General features: G+C 37.6%; 1 protein-coding gene across 1 annotated transcript in view; it reads right to left on the bottom strand.

The window, feature by feature from the left end:
* The window catches only part of LOC143283809 (protein Red-like), a 45,810-nt gene extending 27,891 nt beyond the window's left edge, over positions 1–17,919 (bottom strand). The window contains exons 1-6 of the mRNA XM_076590180.1: positions 17,849–17,919; positions 15,868–15,943; positions 15,081–15,179; positions 13,472–13,534; positions 10,706–10,775; positions 8,635–8,726 (exon numbers count right to left, since the gene is read on the bottom strand). Coding sequence (XP_076446295.1) covers positions 8,635–8,726; positions 10,706–10,775; positions 13,472–13,534; positions 15,081–15,179; positions 15,868–15,943; positions 17,849–17,858 — 410 coding nt within the window. The 5' untranslated portion in view covers positions 17,859–17,919. The remainder of the gene's footprint in view (positions 1–8,634; positions 8,727–10,705; positions 10,776–13,471; positions 13,535–15,080; positions 15,180–15,867; positions 15,944–17,848) is intronic.
* Positions 17,920–19,467: the final 1,548 nt, after the last annotated feature.

The following is a 19,467-nucleotide window of genomic DNA, read 5'->3' as shown; positions in this document are numbered from 1 at the left end:
TCAAAAAGAAATAATTTGATTTTTCATGGCATTTTAAAAAGGGAAGGGGAAGATTGTGAAGGGGTGATTAAGGACTTGATTACTGATAAGCTTGATCTGACAGATGCATTTGAATTTGATAGAGTACATCGATTGAACTCCAAATCAGATTCCCCAATAATTGCTCGATGTTCCTTCTACAAACAAAAGATTGAAATATTAAAAGCAAAACAAAAACTGAAGGGAACTAAAATATTTGTTGGGGAGGACTTCACTTGGAGAGTCCGTGAGATCAGGCGGAAGCTGGGTCCCCACTTGAAGAAAGCAAGGGATGAAGGGAGACAGGCACGTATGGTGTATGACCACCTCTTTATTGATGGGCGAAAGTTCATTCTTGACTCTCACGATTCCCTGACGGAAGTGAGATAGGAACCTGGCCCGCCCCATGTTTATATTGATTTTGCCCGGGTAAAATCTAAGACGGGAATAAATGCTAACCATACACCGAACCATTCCCCTGTGAGCTTGACCTGGCCGCTGATGACCTCACGTGAGGCACGCGGAGGATCGGACCAAAATTTAAACCCTTTAACCCCTTCACTGCTAGTACGTTTTGCTATGGCGTATGCTGAGAAAATTTTCAGAAAAACAAGAAAAACACGCCAATGATTTTAATTTGCTTATATTTCAAAAAGTACTGAAGATAAGTGCATAAAAGTATATATCAAATGAAAGGAAAATGAACCAAGATTTTGTTTTTGATACTCACATGTTCAAATAATGAGTCAATCTAACAGAAAAATTCCATAAAATGCATTAATAAAAAAAATTGGGACTGTCATTCCACCATGTAGGTGCTACAATATCAACCAGGTTCTCAATCTGTCTTTCTTGTGACTGTTGTGATCAACCACACACACTGTCAAGGCTGAGCAACAGTGTCCAGGTGCATAAGACACCAAAACAGTCCACACAAAGAATGAAAAGGGTGTACTCACCCAGGATCTATCGCCAGTAAAAACCCAGTGTGTGGTCCTTGCAGAAACAGTCTTCAAGACACAGTGCTGGTTTGCTGGGGCAGTCTGGGCAGTAGAACCCCACATCCTTTCTTTGTCCTTTCTTCCAGCAGACTCTGCACCTCCTTTGTGGCCAGGCCTTCTGTGGGGTAGGTGGGATGAAGTGTCGTCCACACAAGACAAACAGCGTGGTCATCTTTAGCAGTGTCTTGGTCACCAAAAATCATGGCACTAATTACATCCTTCTGAAGTCCAGGAGTGTACTGTTGTTGCCTGCTTTTTTGTAGAGGATGTGTGCATTCAGCATGGCAATTTGTAGAAAATGCACACACAGCTATTTGTACCACTTCAGGGTTTTCCTTGTGACATTGTAGGGATGCAGTTGTTGGTCATGATGGTCCATGGCACCCATGTTTTTGTTGTAATCCAGAATTGCTGGAGGCTTGTTTACTGCCCTTTGGTCTTGCTGCTGCTGGTCTTCAGCTGTAGGTTTGTGGCAAGTTGTCAACTCCAGATGATCCAGGATGAACATCATGATCATCACCATGCTGCATACCTGAAACACATTGCATAAAAGACTAAGTTTGTTGGGTTTTGGGTTTGGTTTTTGGTTTTTACATATAAAAAGATCATGAAATGGTACCATTTTATTTCTGATTGTTTTCAGAAGCATTGTTTTCAGAAGCTGAAATACAAACACACACATACCTACCCCACCCCCCCCCCCAAACCCCCAAAACACACACACACTGAAACTGGTTCATGGTATGCCACACCCCCTTCATTCTCTCTTTCTCATACAAAACAAAATGACAACACACACACACACACACACACACACACACACACACACTTCTACAAGTGTTGCATTTACAAAGTAATTTAGGCATACAGTTCTGTATATCATTCTCTGATTTCAGTTTTATAAACATCATCTCCCCCCCCCCCTCTCTCTCTCTCACTCACACACACACACCACACACACAACAACAACAACAACAATAACAAAAACAACAACAAACCAATACACACTCAGGAACGAACACACAGAAAGCTGCAGGCGAGCGACACACGCTGTCATCAACAATGAGCCAGCCAGCAAGCCACGCCCCCCTGGGCTGTGATGGTCACAGTACCCACGTGACTGACTGACTCTCACTCACATTCACTGATCAGTGACTGACGAAGCCACTTACCACAGCTAACACATTCAAAACACACACAATGCAGTCATATTCATTGTTACAACAAACAGAAAGCAAACAATAAACTGACAAACCTCGAAAACACCCACCTGCATCTTGAATCAGCTGAGCTTGTCTGTCTTCAGTTTCGTCAATAACTCCACCTCCCACCCCCCTGCACTGTCAAAATCAGCGTCTTCGGCATCAACTTCACGCAGTTCTGTCTCATTCAGTCCACAATCTTCATCTCTACTGTTTGCATCACGAAAGAATTCTTTCAATACAAGTGCAAGTGTTGGGGTTTGTCTGCGTTCAGCCATGGCTTTGCAAACACAACTTGAGCTTCGTACAAACTTGCAAAACTTTCGCCATAAATATGACAATCCAATGAATAATTTTAGCTTGTGGAACTCAGGAGATAAAGAGCTATCAGGGGAGCTAATTTAATGGTTAGCAGACTGTATTTTCTGTAATGCGGGACTCGAAACATAGAACGTTGTAACATGACGTACGGCGCACGTCAATACAGCATTGCTGAGCGACATTTCATGACGTACGCCGTACGTCAACAGCGCAGTCAAGAGGTTAACAGAGCATGCCTGTGATCGTGATCCGAACCAGTTTTCACGTAATGCAAGTTCTCATGCCCTGTTAACAGATAGAAGGGGGAAATGTGGAAATCCTTCTTCCCATAATATTAAACAGAATGGCGGAATACCTGTAAATAATATTTCCCAATTTGTTAACCATGCTAATTCGTTTCCCATTAATAAGTTAAGAACTTTTTCTTTTTTGTCATGGAATGTCAATGGTTTACATTCGAAGTTTATATTTCATGACTTTCTTTCTTATATTTCATCATTTGATTTTGTATGTCTCACTGAAACATTTGAAGACGACTGTGAAAGTAGTATGTTTACTGGCTACACAATACACTGCAAACCCGCTGTTAAGTTCACAAAGCAAGGAAGAAGATCGGGAGGGATAATCTGTTTATTTAGGAACGAATTTGATCCCTATATACGTAAATTAGATGTTAAGTTTGAAAATATGTGTGCATTTCTTATTGACAACCGATTGTTTGGCTGTGTTAAAAATATTTTATATGTATGTGTTTATGTACCGCCAGAGGGTTCTCCTTTTTATGTTCACTTCGATTATGATCAAGGGATTGCTGTACTTGAAGATTGTTTAACCGATTTGTTATTAGAATTGGAAGATGTCTACGTAATCATATGTGGTGATTTAAATAGTCGAATCTCTAATCTGTCTCCATCTCAGCCAGTAAATGAAAATATCGAGTCTCAATTTAAAAGTTGTTCTGTCATTTCTAAACGTTGCTCTCAAGATACTTCTATTAATGCCTATGGTAAATCTCTGTTGAATATGTGTACTGCTTTAAACTTGATTATTTTGAATGGGGTTTGTAATGGTGACCAGGAAGGTCGCTATACATTCTCAAGTGAAAATGGATGCAGTGTGAATGATTACTTTATTTTATCTAATGACCTTTATGATTTTGTTTGTGACTTGTGTGAACTCCATGTTGCTGATCGATATGAATCCGATCATTTTCCTGTTGAATATAATATTACATTGTCAACTGATAATTCATTTAAAAACAGAGAAATCAATGCTGTGCAGATCATAGAAAAATTTGTATGGAATGATGAATATAGTCAAGAATTTTACAGAAAATTATGTGAAGTAGAATGTCATGTTAAATTGCATACAGCTCTTGAACTGATTGATGTCAATGTTAATGAAGCCTTAGGATTGTTTAATGATTGTATCCGTGAGTGTGCAGCATGTATGAAGAAAAGCATAAGTGTAGATAACAGTAAGCATCGTGAAGGTTGGTTTGATGAGGAATGTAGGAATACTAGACAAAATGTACGTAAGCTATTGAGAAAATGTCGTAGAACGCTAGGTAAAGATGATAATAATGAGTATGTTAAAGCTAGGAGAGAATATAAACATATGTTAGATAGAAAGAAAAAACAGTTTCATAGAAATATGTTAGATAAGTTGACTGCTTCTATTGATGACCAAAAACAATTTTGGGAATGTGTAAATAAAATACCTTATAAAAGAAAACAACCTAAGAATGAATTATCTGTAGATGACTGGTTTGAACACTTTAAAGCCTTATTAGATGAAGATACACAGCATGATAACACTGATTATGTTTTACCAGAAGTGGAAATCGAGGCCATGGATCGTCCAATCACTCGAGAAGAAGTTAAATTCGCCCTTAGAAAATTAAAAAGTAGAAAAGCAGCAGGTCCTGATGGCATTATTGGAGAATTTTTAAAAACTCCTTGTGAAATGATTGTAGACTTTTTTGAAAAATTCTTGAATGTTTTATTTGATAAAGGTGTCTTTCCTGAACAATGGTGTCATTCGATTATTCTTCCACTTTATAAAAAGGGTAATGTAAATAATACTAATAATTATAGAGGCATTTCACTTTGTGACATCAGTAGCAAAGTCTATAGCACTATCATTAACCAAAGGATTCAGGAATATGTATGATATAATGATATAACTGGAGAACATCAAGCTGGGTTTAGACGAGGTTACTCAACAACTGATCATATGTTTACTCTTTTTGCACTCATCCAGAAACAGTTTTCTTTTAACCGTAAACTGTATGTGGCGTTTATTGATTTTGAAAAAGCATTTGATTCCATTAACCGAAATTTATTATGGCCCATTCTGATTAAAAATGGAGTAAGTGGAAAACTCTTCAATTGCATTAGGAGTATGTATAGTGTTGTTAAAACAAGAGTTAGATGTGGTGATAAGCTTACGAATTATATATGTTGTACTAGAGGAGTTAAACAGGGAGATGTTTGTAGTCCTATTTTGTTTTCATTATTTATAAATGAATTAGCGATAGAAATAATAGATAAGGGAAGGCACGGTGCTAGATTCACAAGTGATATTATGGAATTATTTATTTTACTACTCGCTGATGATATAGTTTTACTCTCTGAGACAGTTGTTGGTCTTCAGACACAGTTGAATAATCTGAAAAATTCAGCCAATCAGTTACAGTTACGGGTTAATTTGGATAAGAGTAACATAATTGTCTTTAGAAAAGGGGGTTATCTGGCAGCGAGGGAAAGATGGGTTTATGATGGTGTTGTTATGCCTGTCGTTAATGTCTATAAATATCTTGGAATATTCTTCTCTACACGTTTGAGTTTTGTAGCTGCATGTAAGGATTTATCTAGCAGAGGGAAAAATGCGTTGTTACATATTATGAAGAAACTTCGTTTGTTGAATAATAATTCCTTGAAGCTATTTCTGAAATTATTTGATATTCAGATACAACCTATTGTGCTATATGGTTCAGAATTGTGGGGGTTAGATAGAAAATCGGTTACGCATTGTGAGTCTGTTCATTTATTTGGGTTTAAAAAAATTTTAGGGGTTGAAGTGAGAACACCCAATGATTTAGTATATGGAGAAACTAATAGGCACCCAATCTATATTAACTCTGCTATTAGATGCATTCGTTACTGGTTAAAGTTATTAAAAATGAATAATACTCGACTGCCAAGTAAATCTTACAATATGCTATATGATTTAGACTTAAGAGGCAAAACAAACTGGGTATCGAATGTACGAATGTGTTTATGTGAACTTGGTTTTGGGTATGTATGGGAATATCAAGGAGTAGGGGATGAAATTAGATTTGTGCAAATTCTTCGTCAACGATTGATAGACTGTAGGTGGCAGGAGTGGGAAAACCATATTCAAACGAGTGAAAGATTTGAAATTTATCGAAATTTTACCTCCGATCATATAGTAAAGCGATACCTTCTGTTTGATTTTAACAGACACCTCAGATTTACATTGACCAGATTTAGATTTGGAATCTCTGAAGTAAACACACACAGATATTGTTACAAAGCAACATGTCATTCTGAACAATTGTGCCCACTATGCAAAGAATCAAGAGAGGATGAAGTTCACTTTGTTTTAAAATGCCCTGTGTTGACTGACTTACGAATACAATTTATTCCCCCCCAATATTATATAAATCCATGCTTGTTTCGGTTATGTTTATTAATGGCATCTAACGATGAAAACACCATACGTAGTTTTGCTATGTATCTTTATAAAGCACTGCAATTAAGAGAGACACTCATTTCTTAGATTCACTGATAGTTTGTTGTGAATGACATTATATTGTTTATATTACCAATTGCAATGACACATGTAAAGCTGTTATTACCCCCTATTCATATGGGGCTATGGCCTTAATTGAATAAACCATCTTGAATCTTGAATCTCCACACTGTACAACACACACTGACAGATAGGATCATCACTTCACAGCACATCTGCTTTCTCCTCTCTGCATAATTCTCCACACTGTACAAAACACACTACAGTTAGCATCATCACTTCACAGCACAACATCTGCTTTCTCCTCTCTGCATAATTCTCCACACTCTACAACAATCACTGACAGTTAGTGTCATCACTACACAGCACAACCAACACCACACTGTACAATGCACACTACAGTTAGTGTCATCACTTCACAGCACAACCAACACCACACTGTACAATACACACTACAGTGTCATCACTTCACAGCACAACCAACACCACACTGTACAATGTACACTACAGTTAGTGTCATCACTTCACAGCACAACCAACACCACACTGTACAATACACACTACAGTTAGTGTCATCACTTCACAGTACAACCAACACCACACTGTACAATACACACTACAGTTAGTGTCATCACTTCACAGCACAACCAACACCACACTGTACAATACACACTACAGTTAGTGTCATCACTTCACAGCACAACCAACACCACACTGTACAATGCACACTACAGTGTCATCACTTCACAACACAACCAACACCACACTGTACAATACACACTACAGTTTCATCACTTCCCAGCACAACCAACACCACACTGTACAATACACACTACAGTTAGTGTCATCCCTTCACAGCACAACCAACACCACACTGTACAATGCACACTACAGTTAGTGTCATTACTTCACAGCACAACCAACACCACACTGTACAATGCACACTAACAGTTGGTGTCATAACTTCACATCACAACCAACACCGCACTGTACAATACACACTACACTGTCATCACTTCCCAGCACAATCAACACCACATTGTACAATACAAACTACAGTGTCATCCCTTCACAGCACAACCAACACCACACTGTACAATGCACACTAACAGTTGGTGTCATCACTTCACAGCACAACCAACACCACACTGTACAATACACACTACAGTGTCATCACTTCACAGCACAACCAACACCACACTGTACAATACACACTAACAGTTAGTGTCATCACTTCACAGCACAACCAACACCACACTGTACAATACACACTAACAGTTAGTGTCATCACTTCACAGCACAACCAACACCACACTGTACAATACACACTACAGTGTCATCACTCCACAGCACAACCAACACCACACTGTACAATACACACTAACAGTTAGTGTCATCACTTCACAGCACAACCAACACCACACTGTACAATACACACTACAGTGTCATCACTTCACAGCACAACCAACACCACACTGTACAATGCACACTACAGTTAGTGTCATCCCTTCACAGCACAACCAACACCACACTGTACAATACACACTACAGTGTCATCACTACACAGCACAACCAACACCACACTGTACAATACACATTACAGTTAGCGTCACCACTACAAAACACTACCAAAAACTGACACAGCTCTAGACTAAGGGATTCATCAACCAAAACAAAATACAATGGAAAACTGATACAGCTGATGTACACACTAATAAGAACTCATCTCTCATACTTGCAGATGACAATGACTCCCTCTTCTCGTGTACTCAATTGGTTACCCATACATTTAAAAACAATCAACTGGTTACCCATACATTAAAAACAATCAATTGTTTACCCTTTTATCATTTTTCAATTGTTTACCCTTTTATCATTTTTGATTATGTTCATAATGCATTTTTATTCAGCACAGAATGTTACAACCGTCTTTAAAAAACAAAAAAACAAAAAACAAAATATACACTCCTCTCTTGAAAAAGACCAGCAACAAGCAACCAACTTCCTACCAGCTGCTGCAGTTTCCTGCCAAGGGGAAGAAATACTCTGACACAAACCTCACTCACCACAGAACACACACTTACACACAATCGTTTCCTGCCAAGGGGAAGAAATACTCTGACACAAACCTCACTAACCGCAGAGCACACACTTACACACAATTGTTTCCTGCCAAGGGGAAGAAATACTCTGACACAAACCCCACTCATCACAAAGCACACACTTACACACAATTGTTTCCTGCCGAGGGGAAGAAATACTCTGACAAAACCTCAGCCACACTTACACACGATCAAGGAACACAGTCAACTTACGATTTAGCATCTGGGGCCACTGCCCTGTAGTCAGCAGTCGTACTGAGTGAGTCAGGTTCTGCCTGGCTCTGACCATCACGCCTCTCCCGTGCCTGTAGTAAAAAAAAAAAAAATGGTGAGAAAACTTCAGGAATTCGTGTGATTCCATAAAGTGCCCCTTGGTTTTCAGCACTTTGAAATATCTTTCCTTTGAAACCCGTAACACTGCATCCAGTTTATTTGTGAAAGACACACATTTCTTTAATTCTTACACTGGTGTAATATACACATTTTACAGCAGTGAAATATGCACATTTCTTTAACTCTTACACCTGTGGAATATCCACATTTAATTCTTACACCAGTGAAAAACACAGGTTTCTTTAACTCTTACCCTGTGAATGACACACGTCTCTTTAACTCTTACACCAGTGAAAGACACACTTTTCTCTTAACCAGGTCAGTGCCAGAGAATTTAGTAGTTAAAAAAAACAAAAACAAAAAAAAAAAAAAACCTCTCCCCTTGCCAGGGAATTTTGAGGATTCGGGGGTAATAATAATTAAAAAAAATTATAGCACAAAAGCTATGGGTGATACAGAAAGAAAGTAAACGTTTCTCTGATGGAAAAGGAGTGTAGATTCTGTTTCTGGGTTTTTTTCCCAATTAGGTTGATTGTAGGTAACTGTTCAGGCATGTAAAGTCAAGATAATAATTTTTGTGCAACAAAAAAGTCTATTTCTACCTCTACATAATGACATTCATAAAGAAAAGAGACAAAATACAGCTAGAAATAGCAAGCCTGTTGAAAGATTATACCTGTACAAGAAATTAAAACAGGCTATAAGTTTTTGAAAACAAATCACAGCTCTTGCAGACATGTAAGTAAATCACTGTCCCAATAATGACAAAAGTGAGTAAAGTCAACGTAAAAGGTCAATCACAGTCCCAGAGACTGAACTGGCAAGCTTTTTGACAGCAAAGAGCGTTTTCAAGTGAGGGTGAAGTTCTTTGATGATGTTCACTCCTTTCAAGTTGCACGTGGGCTGATGAAAGTATCTGCTGTGCATTGGGCTTGCCACCTCTTCAAATAAGTCATCCCTCTGATTCAGCAAAAAAAAAGTGTTAAAAACAAAAAGCACGTGTTTCATGGCCAGTGCAGATTCAGCACTGCGTTTCGTGAAAATCGTGGGGCATTGGCGGTTGTCAACTGCCTTCTGTCAGCTTTGAAATGTGAGTTCACTCTTCCCAAAAGCCACGCCCCTTTGATGACCTCTGGCTGGCCTTAAACCTATCGTCTTACATCACTCCTCTCACACAGATTCCTTTCTTCCAACACTGGCTGCACGTATTCAGTCAGTCATAGCCAGTTGTTCAAAAACGCTGTCTGATTGGATGGACGGATTAAATTACCATAAACTGGGCTGTAAGTTTCATAACTGTTGTTGTCAATCACCTTCGTTTTCAAACCAATCATCAGACAAGAGAGATCCTTCTCCATCATGAAAGCTGTCCATAATCACATGCAGAGCTTTCAGAATTGTGTAAATCTGCTGACTGTGACTATTTGCTTTACTGCACACAGTTTTCAATGCATTTGTTTACACATGATGCAACCCCCTTTTCCACATGCGTATCACGTGGTCAGTTTGCAAATTATTATCGAGTGGAAAGAGGTCTTCTACCTGATATAAGTTCATTTAAATAGTATTTTAATAATCCAGAAAGATCAAACTAACTGTTCAGAGTCTGTTTATGTGAACTGAACCAAACTCCAATAAAGGAAAAATCTGAACATATGCAAGACGTCAGTGGGCGTCTTACAGGCACTATGGCAATACTTTTTGTAGGACCTCAGCTGACGTCTTATAGGCACTCTACTGGTTAAAGTTACGTACACTAGATTGCAACAGGATTTAAATGAAAAAATGATGCAGATGGCTGAAAGTTCATATTATATAAGTAACAATACAATGAAGTTACAAAACATGTTTGAAACAACTTAACTCTGTCTCGGTACTTGGCTGACAGTTCTTTCTGTCTTATACAAGTAACAATACAATGAAGTTACAAAACATGTTTGAAACAACTTACTCTGTCTCGGTATTTGGCTGACAGTTCTTTCTGTCTCTCTTCTTCATCCCTCTTCAGCTTGGCATAATAACTGCACAATACAAGACATACATATACATACATATATGCAAAAACACATGCACAAGCACACACACATATGCAAGACATACATATACATACATATATGCAGAAACACATGCACACACACACACACACACACACACACACACACACACACACACACACATATGCAAGACATACATATACATACATATATGCTGAAACACATGCACACACACACACATGCGAGCACACTTGCACACACAAAGTCAAACTTATACACAAATACCTTCAGATCATTCACACTTTCTGATTTTCTGAAAATTAGTCAAGTTTCTTTTTTCAAAATATCAAATTCTTAATCTGATTCAAAGAAATGAATTCTATATACCATTAAAGAAAAAAAAGAAAAGAAAGAGACACCATGTGACCATCATCACCAAAATTCCCTTAATCTTCAGTGGCGAGCAAGTATTTGTTTCCTCACAACTTAAGTCATGCCAGTGTCATGATTACATTCATTTTCTGTGCAAAATAAATTGGTGTTGGAAATGAGTTTCCACACGGAAAAGAATAGAATTCCACTTCAGTACATTTTAACACACTGTCATACTTTAAAAAAACCGTTACAGAATGAATAATAATAATAATAATAATTTATTTTTATATAGTGCTATAATACAAGCATAAGCAAGCTCTAAGAGCTTTACAATCCAGTACCTAAAGTGAAACAAGAAAGCATATAAAAAGTAGTAGAAACATAAAACAAAATCATAAATATTGTAAAAAACACAATGCATAAAACTCACAAAGGAGCATACTATCAATACAACTGTTACATTCACACTAACACCCACGCACAGACATATACATGATTAAACGGCTGAGATGGCAGCAATTTGCAATTAAAGTACATACATGTAAAAAGGAACATAACTGTAATCTGCATGCCACAGATATTGTAAAAATTGTAAAATAATATTTTGGATAGAAAAGGTTAAAGGGGTAAAAATCGGGTCATTCTCCATTTCGAACCACACCACCACCATCCATCTACCCACTCCCATTCTCTCTACTCTCCCATCACACACACTCACATTGCCATGGGCCTGGGACAATAGCACTATTTGAGTTATGACAAGTATTTTTTAAAGAGACAAGTTTTAAGATTTACTTCAAAGGTAGATAGATGAGTTGTTTGTCTGAGAGTTATAGGCAGAGAATTCCAAGTTATTGGGCCGAAGACGGAAAATGACGTCTTTCCACAGGAGTTAAGGAAGTATCGGGGAACAGTTAGCTGGGAGGAATCAAGAGATCTCAATGTTCTGTTTGGCAAGTACGGGTTAACAAGCTCAGAAAGATATGAGGGTGGGACAGCAGTAGCACTCTCTCTCCTTGACTTTTTAAGGACAAGTCGATCTGCATTATTCTGTATTTTCTGGAGCTTGTAGAGTTTATCATTGGGAAGGCCAGCAAAGAGAGAATTACAATAATCTAGGCGGGATAAAATGAAGGCAACAGCAAGTTTGTTGGTGGCATCAACAGACAGGAAGGGGTGGATTTTACTAATCTTACAAAGCTGAAAGTAAAGAACTTTACACAGGTGGTTCACATGAATTCCATCGTGAGGGATTAATCGAAGTAAAAACCAAGACTGCAGACAGAACTAGAAAAAGAAATTTCTATGCCAGAACAAATGATAGACGTTTTATTTATCTGCTTGAGCTTATTTTTTATTACCGGTCAGCATGAGTACTGTTTTGTCATCATTCATTTTTAGTTTGTTTCGTTTCATCCACTTTGCTACATTTTCTATACTAGTTTTAAACTTAGAAGCTAAACATAGAATTTCAGAAGGAATAGTAGAATCATATAGTTGAGAATCGTCAGCAAACACATGATAGTGAGGTACAGACTGTTGGATGATCAAACTTAGACGTTGTGTGTACATTGTAAAGAGTACAGGTCCCAGGACGGAACCTTGTACCCCATATCTGAGCACAGATGGAACAGACTGGTTTCCATTTACAAGGACAGAGTGTGTGTGACCTGATAAGTAGGAATGAAACCATTTCAGAACAGTACCATTGAGTCCGAACACAGCACACAACCTTCTGACCATAATGTCATGGTCTATTGTGTCAAATGCTGCAGAAAGGTCCAGCAGTGACAGAATGGATACCTTGCCTGCATCAGATGCTAGCAACAGGTCATTGACCACACGTAATAAGGCCGTTTCCGTGCTGTGTCCCTTTCTGTACACTGACTGAAATGGCTCCAGGAGACTGTGGATCTCAAGGTGTTTCATAAGCTAGCCAAGCACAATACGTTCTAAAACTTTAGACAGAAATGGGAGGTTTGATACTGGTCTATAGTTTTTCAGGTTTTCGGGATCAAGACTAGCTTTCTTCAAAAAGGGACACACCAAGGCATGCTTGAAGGACTGTGGGACAACACCTGAGGTCAAGGATATATTATGATACTGGTTATAATAGTAATTCTTCTAAACACTGGTAAAATATAGAATGTGGGATAGGATCAAGACTGCATGATTTCTTTGGCATCTTGAGGATGACATCTTTGACCTGTTCCTTGGTAACTGTTTGGAATGTATAATAATGTATGAGATTCTAAAACAAATGAATGGACTGGACTTATATGGAACATCAGGTAAGCAGTTCACACACACACAAACACATGCACATGCACACAGAATGAAGACATTACCTTTTCTTTTTCTTTCTTCTGGTGGCTGCATCCTCCTCCTCCTCTTCTTCTTTCTCTTGATCACTGTGACATAATTGTTACAGATGGAATGGATACATGATGACATGTACTTCTTGACACACCATTAATCATTATCATACACAATACGACCAAATTCAGAAAGTAACTGATTAGCAGTTTTACCAAACACTTGTGTTTATGTTAAATCAATATATGGCTTTCAGAAACTTATAATAGGAGGTATGTGTAATTAAACTGACATTTTAATTTTCACATCATATAAGGAATACAAGCGATTATCACATTATGAACTGAACACACACAGAGACACACAAATATACAAAAACACACATCCACAAGCAGCAGTAATGCTTAAGCAAAAAAAAACATACAGTAAGTTTACATTAAATAAAAAGCAAAAAATAAAAAGAGAGAGTGGTAGATGTGTCATTAAGGCAAGAAGAAAGAACATCCAACATGTCAACATGTATTCAAATCCACAATTACAATAAACAATCATACAGACTATTTAAGACATAAATTTTAACATCTTCTTTCTATAATTATGACAGGAACCCTACGCAAAAGAAAAACAATTTCATTCCAAACTACTGCCTCAACTGAACAGCTGAAAGAAAAAAACAAGAAAAAAAACTCATCAATAATAACTACAATACCATGACCACCACCACCTAGCAAAGTTGTTTCAGCCCTGATCTGACAATGCCACAATGTACCACAAAAAATTCAACTGTAACACACAACAATTACAACTGATCATATTACTGAGATAACACACAGCAATGATCATTTGATTGAGAAAAAAAAAACAAGCAATCTAACACACAGCAAAGAGAACTGGCCATATAATGGAGAAAAAACACCAGTAATTTGAACACAAAGCAATGACAACTGATCATGATAGAGAAAAAACACCATAAATATGAACACTTAGCTGTGACAACTGATAATAGGATGGAGAAAAAACACCAGCAATTAGAACACACAGCAATGACAACTGATAATAGGACGGAGAAAAAACACCAGCAATTAGAACACACAGCAATGACAACTGATAATAGGACGGAGAAAAAACACCAGCAATTTGAACACACAGCAATGACAACTGATAACAGGACAGAGAAAAAACACCAGCAATTTGAACACACACTTGACACAGCGGTGACAACTGATCATATGACTAAGAAAAAACACCAGCAATTTGAACACACAGCAATGACAACTGATCATATGATTAAGAAAAAACACCAGCAATTTGAACACACAGCAATGACAACTGATAACAGGACAGAGAAAAAACGCCAGCAATTTGAACACACAGCAATGACAACTGATAAAAAGACGAAGAAAAAACAACAGCAACCAAGAAAAGTGCTCAGCTGACTGTCACTTTTCAAACTAAACACTCTGAATGTACAAACTTCTGTTTTGTCTAGCTTTCACAGAGAGACACAGAGAGAGAGAAAGACAGAGAAAGAGAGACAGAGAGAGAGAGAGACAGAGAGAGAGATATGAATAAGAGAAAACATGAATATACCAGAAAGTGAGAAAGAAGAATGATATGCTTTTTGAGTTTGGAAAGTCTTACTGTCTCTGTGCCTGGCTGATAGTAGCAGAGTACGATGATGAAGATGGGCCACGGGGAGTCATCAACAACTTTCGGAAATCTTCATTTGTCAGGGGATGGCTGCAAACAACAAATAAAATACATGTATAAATATCACAATCTCTATTGTTCTATGTCACTGTCATAACCATTACTTGGTTTAAATAAAAATGACAATGGTTTTGTGAACATTAAACTCAAACTAAGGTAAAGAAAAAGATTTAATATTTCTTCATTTGTCTGAGTTGTTACTGAAAAACAAAATATTTATTTCTCTTATTTATGTAATGTTAAAACTTTAACTGCTTTCTCTCACAGTCATTATGTGTTCCATTTCTTTTCATCCTCACCCCAAACAACAAACACATTACAACAACGATGCAGAATCAAACCTCAGTTATACATCTCATAACTTAATATCAGATCAATAATTTACATTACAGCAGACAAGAAATCTTTGACAGCAACACATCTTGGACAAAAACTAGCACCACTGTTTTAATCAGCTATAACTTACACAGATACAGGATTTTTTTGATTTTTTTTTTTATCAACAACTGATATAGCATTCTTTATTCTATAAATTGACCAAACAGAGCAAACACACTGGCTGTAGCTTGCAGTCATACTACTGCAGTCTGACACAATAATAAATGCTATAAATTAAAATAAGATAGTATTGATACCCTATAAATTATCCTTCTCTACAGAATACATTCCACAGACTTCAAAAGTGAAAAGAATGTGAAGAAGACAGAGAGTTACTCACGCATCATCATCCACATCATCCCTGTGGTGGCTGTGTGAAACAGGAGCCACAGGGTTGGAGAACGGTTCTCCATCTCCTGCAACAAGTCACAGAAGTATCAGAACAACACACAGCATACCAAATAAGGGCTTGTTTGGGTGGTATGTATACAAAGATCAAGTACTACAATAGACTCTGGAGTTGTTCTCTGGTATATAATCCTTGTTAAAAAATTAACTGTTCATCAAAAAAAAAAAAAAATATATATATATATATATATAATTAGTATTAACGAAAGCAGAAAGGTGCCACTTGACTGCCAGACATCATGAATTATATTCTAGTACTTTGAGTTCGACACAGCTTATTGTGATAATTTATGTTAATTTGGGGGAAACATCTTGCCCTGGAGGGGTATATGTACACCCTTAAAGGGAGTACAAAGTATTTGTTTTTGTGTTTTATCATTGACAATGGAGCTGATTTGTCAGAGTGCTGCATATGCTGACCTACAAATATGGTTGATGTGTATGTCAAATATCATGTCATCTGAAAGCATGTACCCTAAATTGCATGCAGATGCTGAGAAAGGTATATCCAAGGTTCCTACCAATATAGATGAAGGCTTAGGCAAGTCAGAAAATGAGCGCTTTGAGTGAATCACTGAATGAGAAGTGCCTCGGTCTTCTTATCATTTTAGTAAATCAATACAAGAATCAAATCAGGGCTCAAATTAGCAGGTGCCTGGTGCCAAGTGCACACACACACACACACACACTCACAGCCTTCAACAGTAGCACTAAAAATTTCAGCTACAAGATACTACTAGTTGTTTTTTTCTCTAAAAAACAAACCCACACAACAATACTGCCAGCTTTCAATTTTCCTGCTGCTTTTTATCTTTACTTTCCACTTCCAGTTTCCACCTAGTGACTACTGTGTACAGAACATATTTCAACATATCCTATGCATTTAGTTTACAAACATTAGAGTTGCTTCACTTGCTTGGTTTATCATCAATTATTTATTCAATATGATTCATATTTCTGATTTCAGTTAATGTTATGTTTGAGATGGTTTCATTTGTTCCATCTTTTAACGCCCTGCTGTATTTTATTGTTATGAAGTCTGTTTCTATCTTCTTTCTTTTCTTAATTTAACATATTTTGGCACCTGCTTTCAACCTGATCAAAGCTGGCATATAACTTACACTCTAATCAGACATGATATCCTACTTCACACAGGAAACTTCAACAACATATTTCACAAGAATATCTTTGGTTCTCAAAACATATAATCAAAATTGAAGCTCTGGTGCTAAATTTCTTTTGAAGGTTTCTTACATCTTTAGTTTAAAATACCTCTGCTATGCACTTAGGTCAGCTGCTTTTTGTTTTGTTTTCCTCCCCTTTTAACTCAAATCTCTCAAAGCCAGCTGATCAACTGCGTCAGTGTAAACTTTGCAACTAAGCCTAACTCGGTGTCAATGTGCAGACCTACCGTGACAGGCTGCTTGTTACAGCTTCACAACACAACTTTATAAACAACAGTAATAACACACCTGCCTTCTTGCTGTTTTTCACAACATTACTTCGTCAATTTAAAACCCTAGCAATTTACTGTGATGGTAAGTTTCTGTGGTTGAAATCATGCTAGTTTCAAGCGTCAATTAGTACACAATACATCTACTGATCTAGATATGCTATATCATTTGACAGCGACAGACGTCAGAGAGAGACAGACAGAGAGAGAGAGAGAGAGAGAGAGAGAGAGAGAGAGAGAGAGAGAGAGAGACTGGGGAAGAAAGAAATTTGCTCGGTTTAGTGCTATGAGATCTCAGGTCTTCTTCTTCTTTCCGTTACACGATCTCAGGTCATTGCAGCGACCCTCGAAAATATAGCAAAGAAACTTAACATCATACCAGATTGGGTTTGAAAGAAGTATGTATATATTCAAAATCGGTATCAAATGTTCGCGAAAATCTGAAGCAAGAAATGCATACTTTCTGGCATTGTTGAATTCTGTCGATCCGTCGGTCTATTTTGCCTGCAAAGATCTACAACCGGAAATGCGTAAATCTGCCTTTTTACCCAAATGTTTTGCAAACTTTTCGCTGTCTGAAAAGGATTGTCGCGCATGTGCATGTTTTCCTCTGTGTGTGTGTGTGTGTGTGTGTGTGTGTGTAGTCTTCAGTTTAACGTCTTCCACTTTGAGTGATATTAGACGGGGGGGGGGGGGGGGGGGGGCGTGGTCAGTGGTGGGAACGGTATTGGGCAGGGGGTGAAGAATGGTCTGTGTGTATGTGTGTGTGCACGTGTGTGTGCATGTGTGTGTGTGTGGTGGGGAAAGATACAGAGCACTGGAAAAAATAAAACACTAAAAGGGGAGACACAGGCACAATATAGAAGGAAATGCTAACATCAAACAACTGCAACAACTATGAACAAATGTCCAGTTGGACTATGCAGCAAACCTTCTGCAATAGCAGATAACATCTTGAAATTGTCAAAAATACATCCAAAAGATTTTTCAGAGAAGTTTGGTAAAAACGATTTCAGACTCTGACATTCAAAGAGCATGTGTTTGCTAGAAATAGATTCTCCACATATGCATTTAACATCTCTGCTGAACTTTGTTATAAAAGCGTTCAGCTTTATCCTGTTTGAGCGAAAACTGTCGTCTGCTAATACAGCTTGTGCGTGAAGCAAGTTTTGAAGCAAGCATAGCGCTTGGTTACGTTTATTTTGGACTTGTTCTTACAATTTGATGAGTTTAAAGCATATAATACAGATTTTGAATCAACACAAAATAAGACTTGTAGAAGGCAAACTGGAAGATCAAGAATATAATTTAAAGCCATAAGAACAGCGATAAGTTCAGCTGTGAATATTGACTGATCTTTACCAATATGGTATGATTGTTCAGTTTTCAGTTTTGGTATAACGAAAGCTGAAACTGCTTGGCCATTGCCTAGGAGTGTAAATATGTAAGTGGTCAAAGTATCTATTCTGAAGGTGTAATCGGACTTCTGTTGCCATTCTTTTTTTGCAATGTCAATATGATTGATATCAAACTGTGCTTTACTCATCTCCCAAATGGGGCATGGACTTACTGTTTTCGGGGTGTTTACATTATCTGGATTAATTTCGGACTTTTGGAAAAGGTTTGCTGACACAAACGTGCCAACTGAATTGGTGTTAGATAAGATATCGTTTTAGCTCTTTTTGGGAAGTTGTTTTCAGATGTAATTCTTACTTCCTCCGATGTAAAATTTTCAGTTGTTGAGCTTCTCAATACGTATTTAGCACATGGCAGGTTTCGGTATTCATCCGAAGGTAATTCTCCTATTTCTTTATATGTTCCGAGGGTTGGAAAGGTACGTCAAGGGCAAGTCTATATGCTTTACAGTCAATGCTTTGAAGTTTCTTTAACAAATGCTTTGGAGCATTGAAAAAGACTTCTTGTCCATACGATAGTTTGGATCGAATAAGTGATGACGATAAATTCCGGAAGGAATATAAATGATCTATATCCCCAGTGTTTACGGACTCAGTGTTTTTGCAAGCAAGCATACTTTCGAATTTCTCCCAATCAGCATCTTTATAGTTATACTTTGGGACT

Source organism: Babylonia areolata, chromosome 7, assembly GCF_041734735.1.
Source record: "Babylonia areolata isolate BAREFJ2019XMU chromosome 7, ASM4173473v1, whole genome shotgun sequence".
Lineage (NCBI taxonomy): Eukaryota > Metazoa > Mollusca > Gastropoda > Neogastropoda > Buccinidae > Babylonia > Babylonia areolata.
This window is presented reverse-complemented; position numbering and strand designations above follow the sequence as displayed.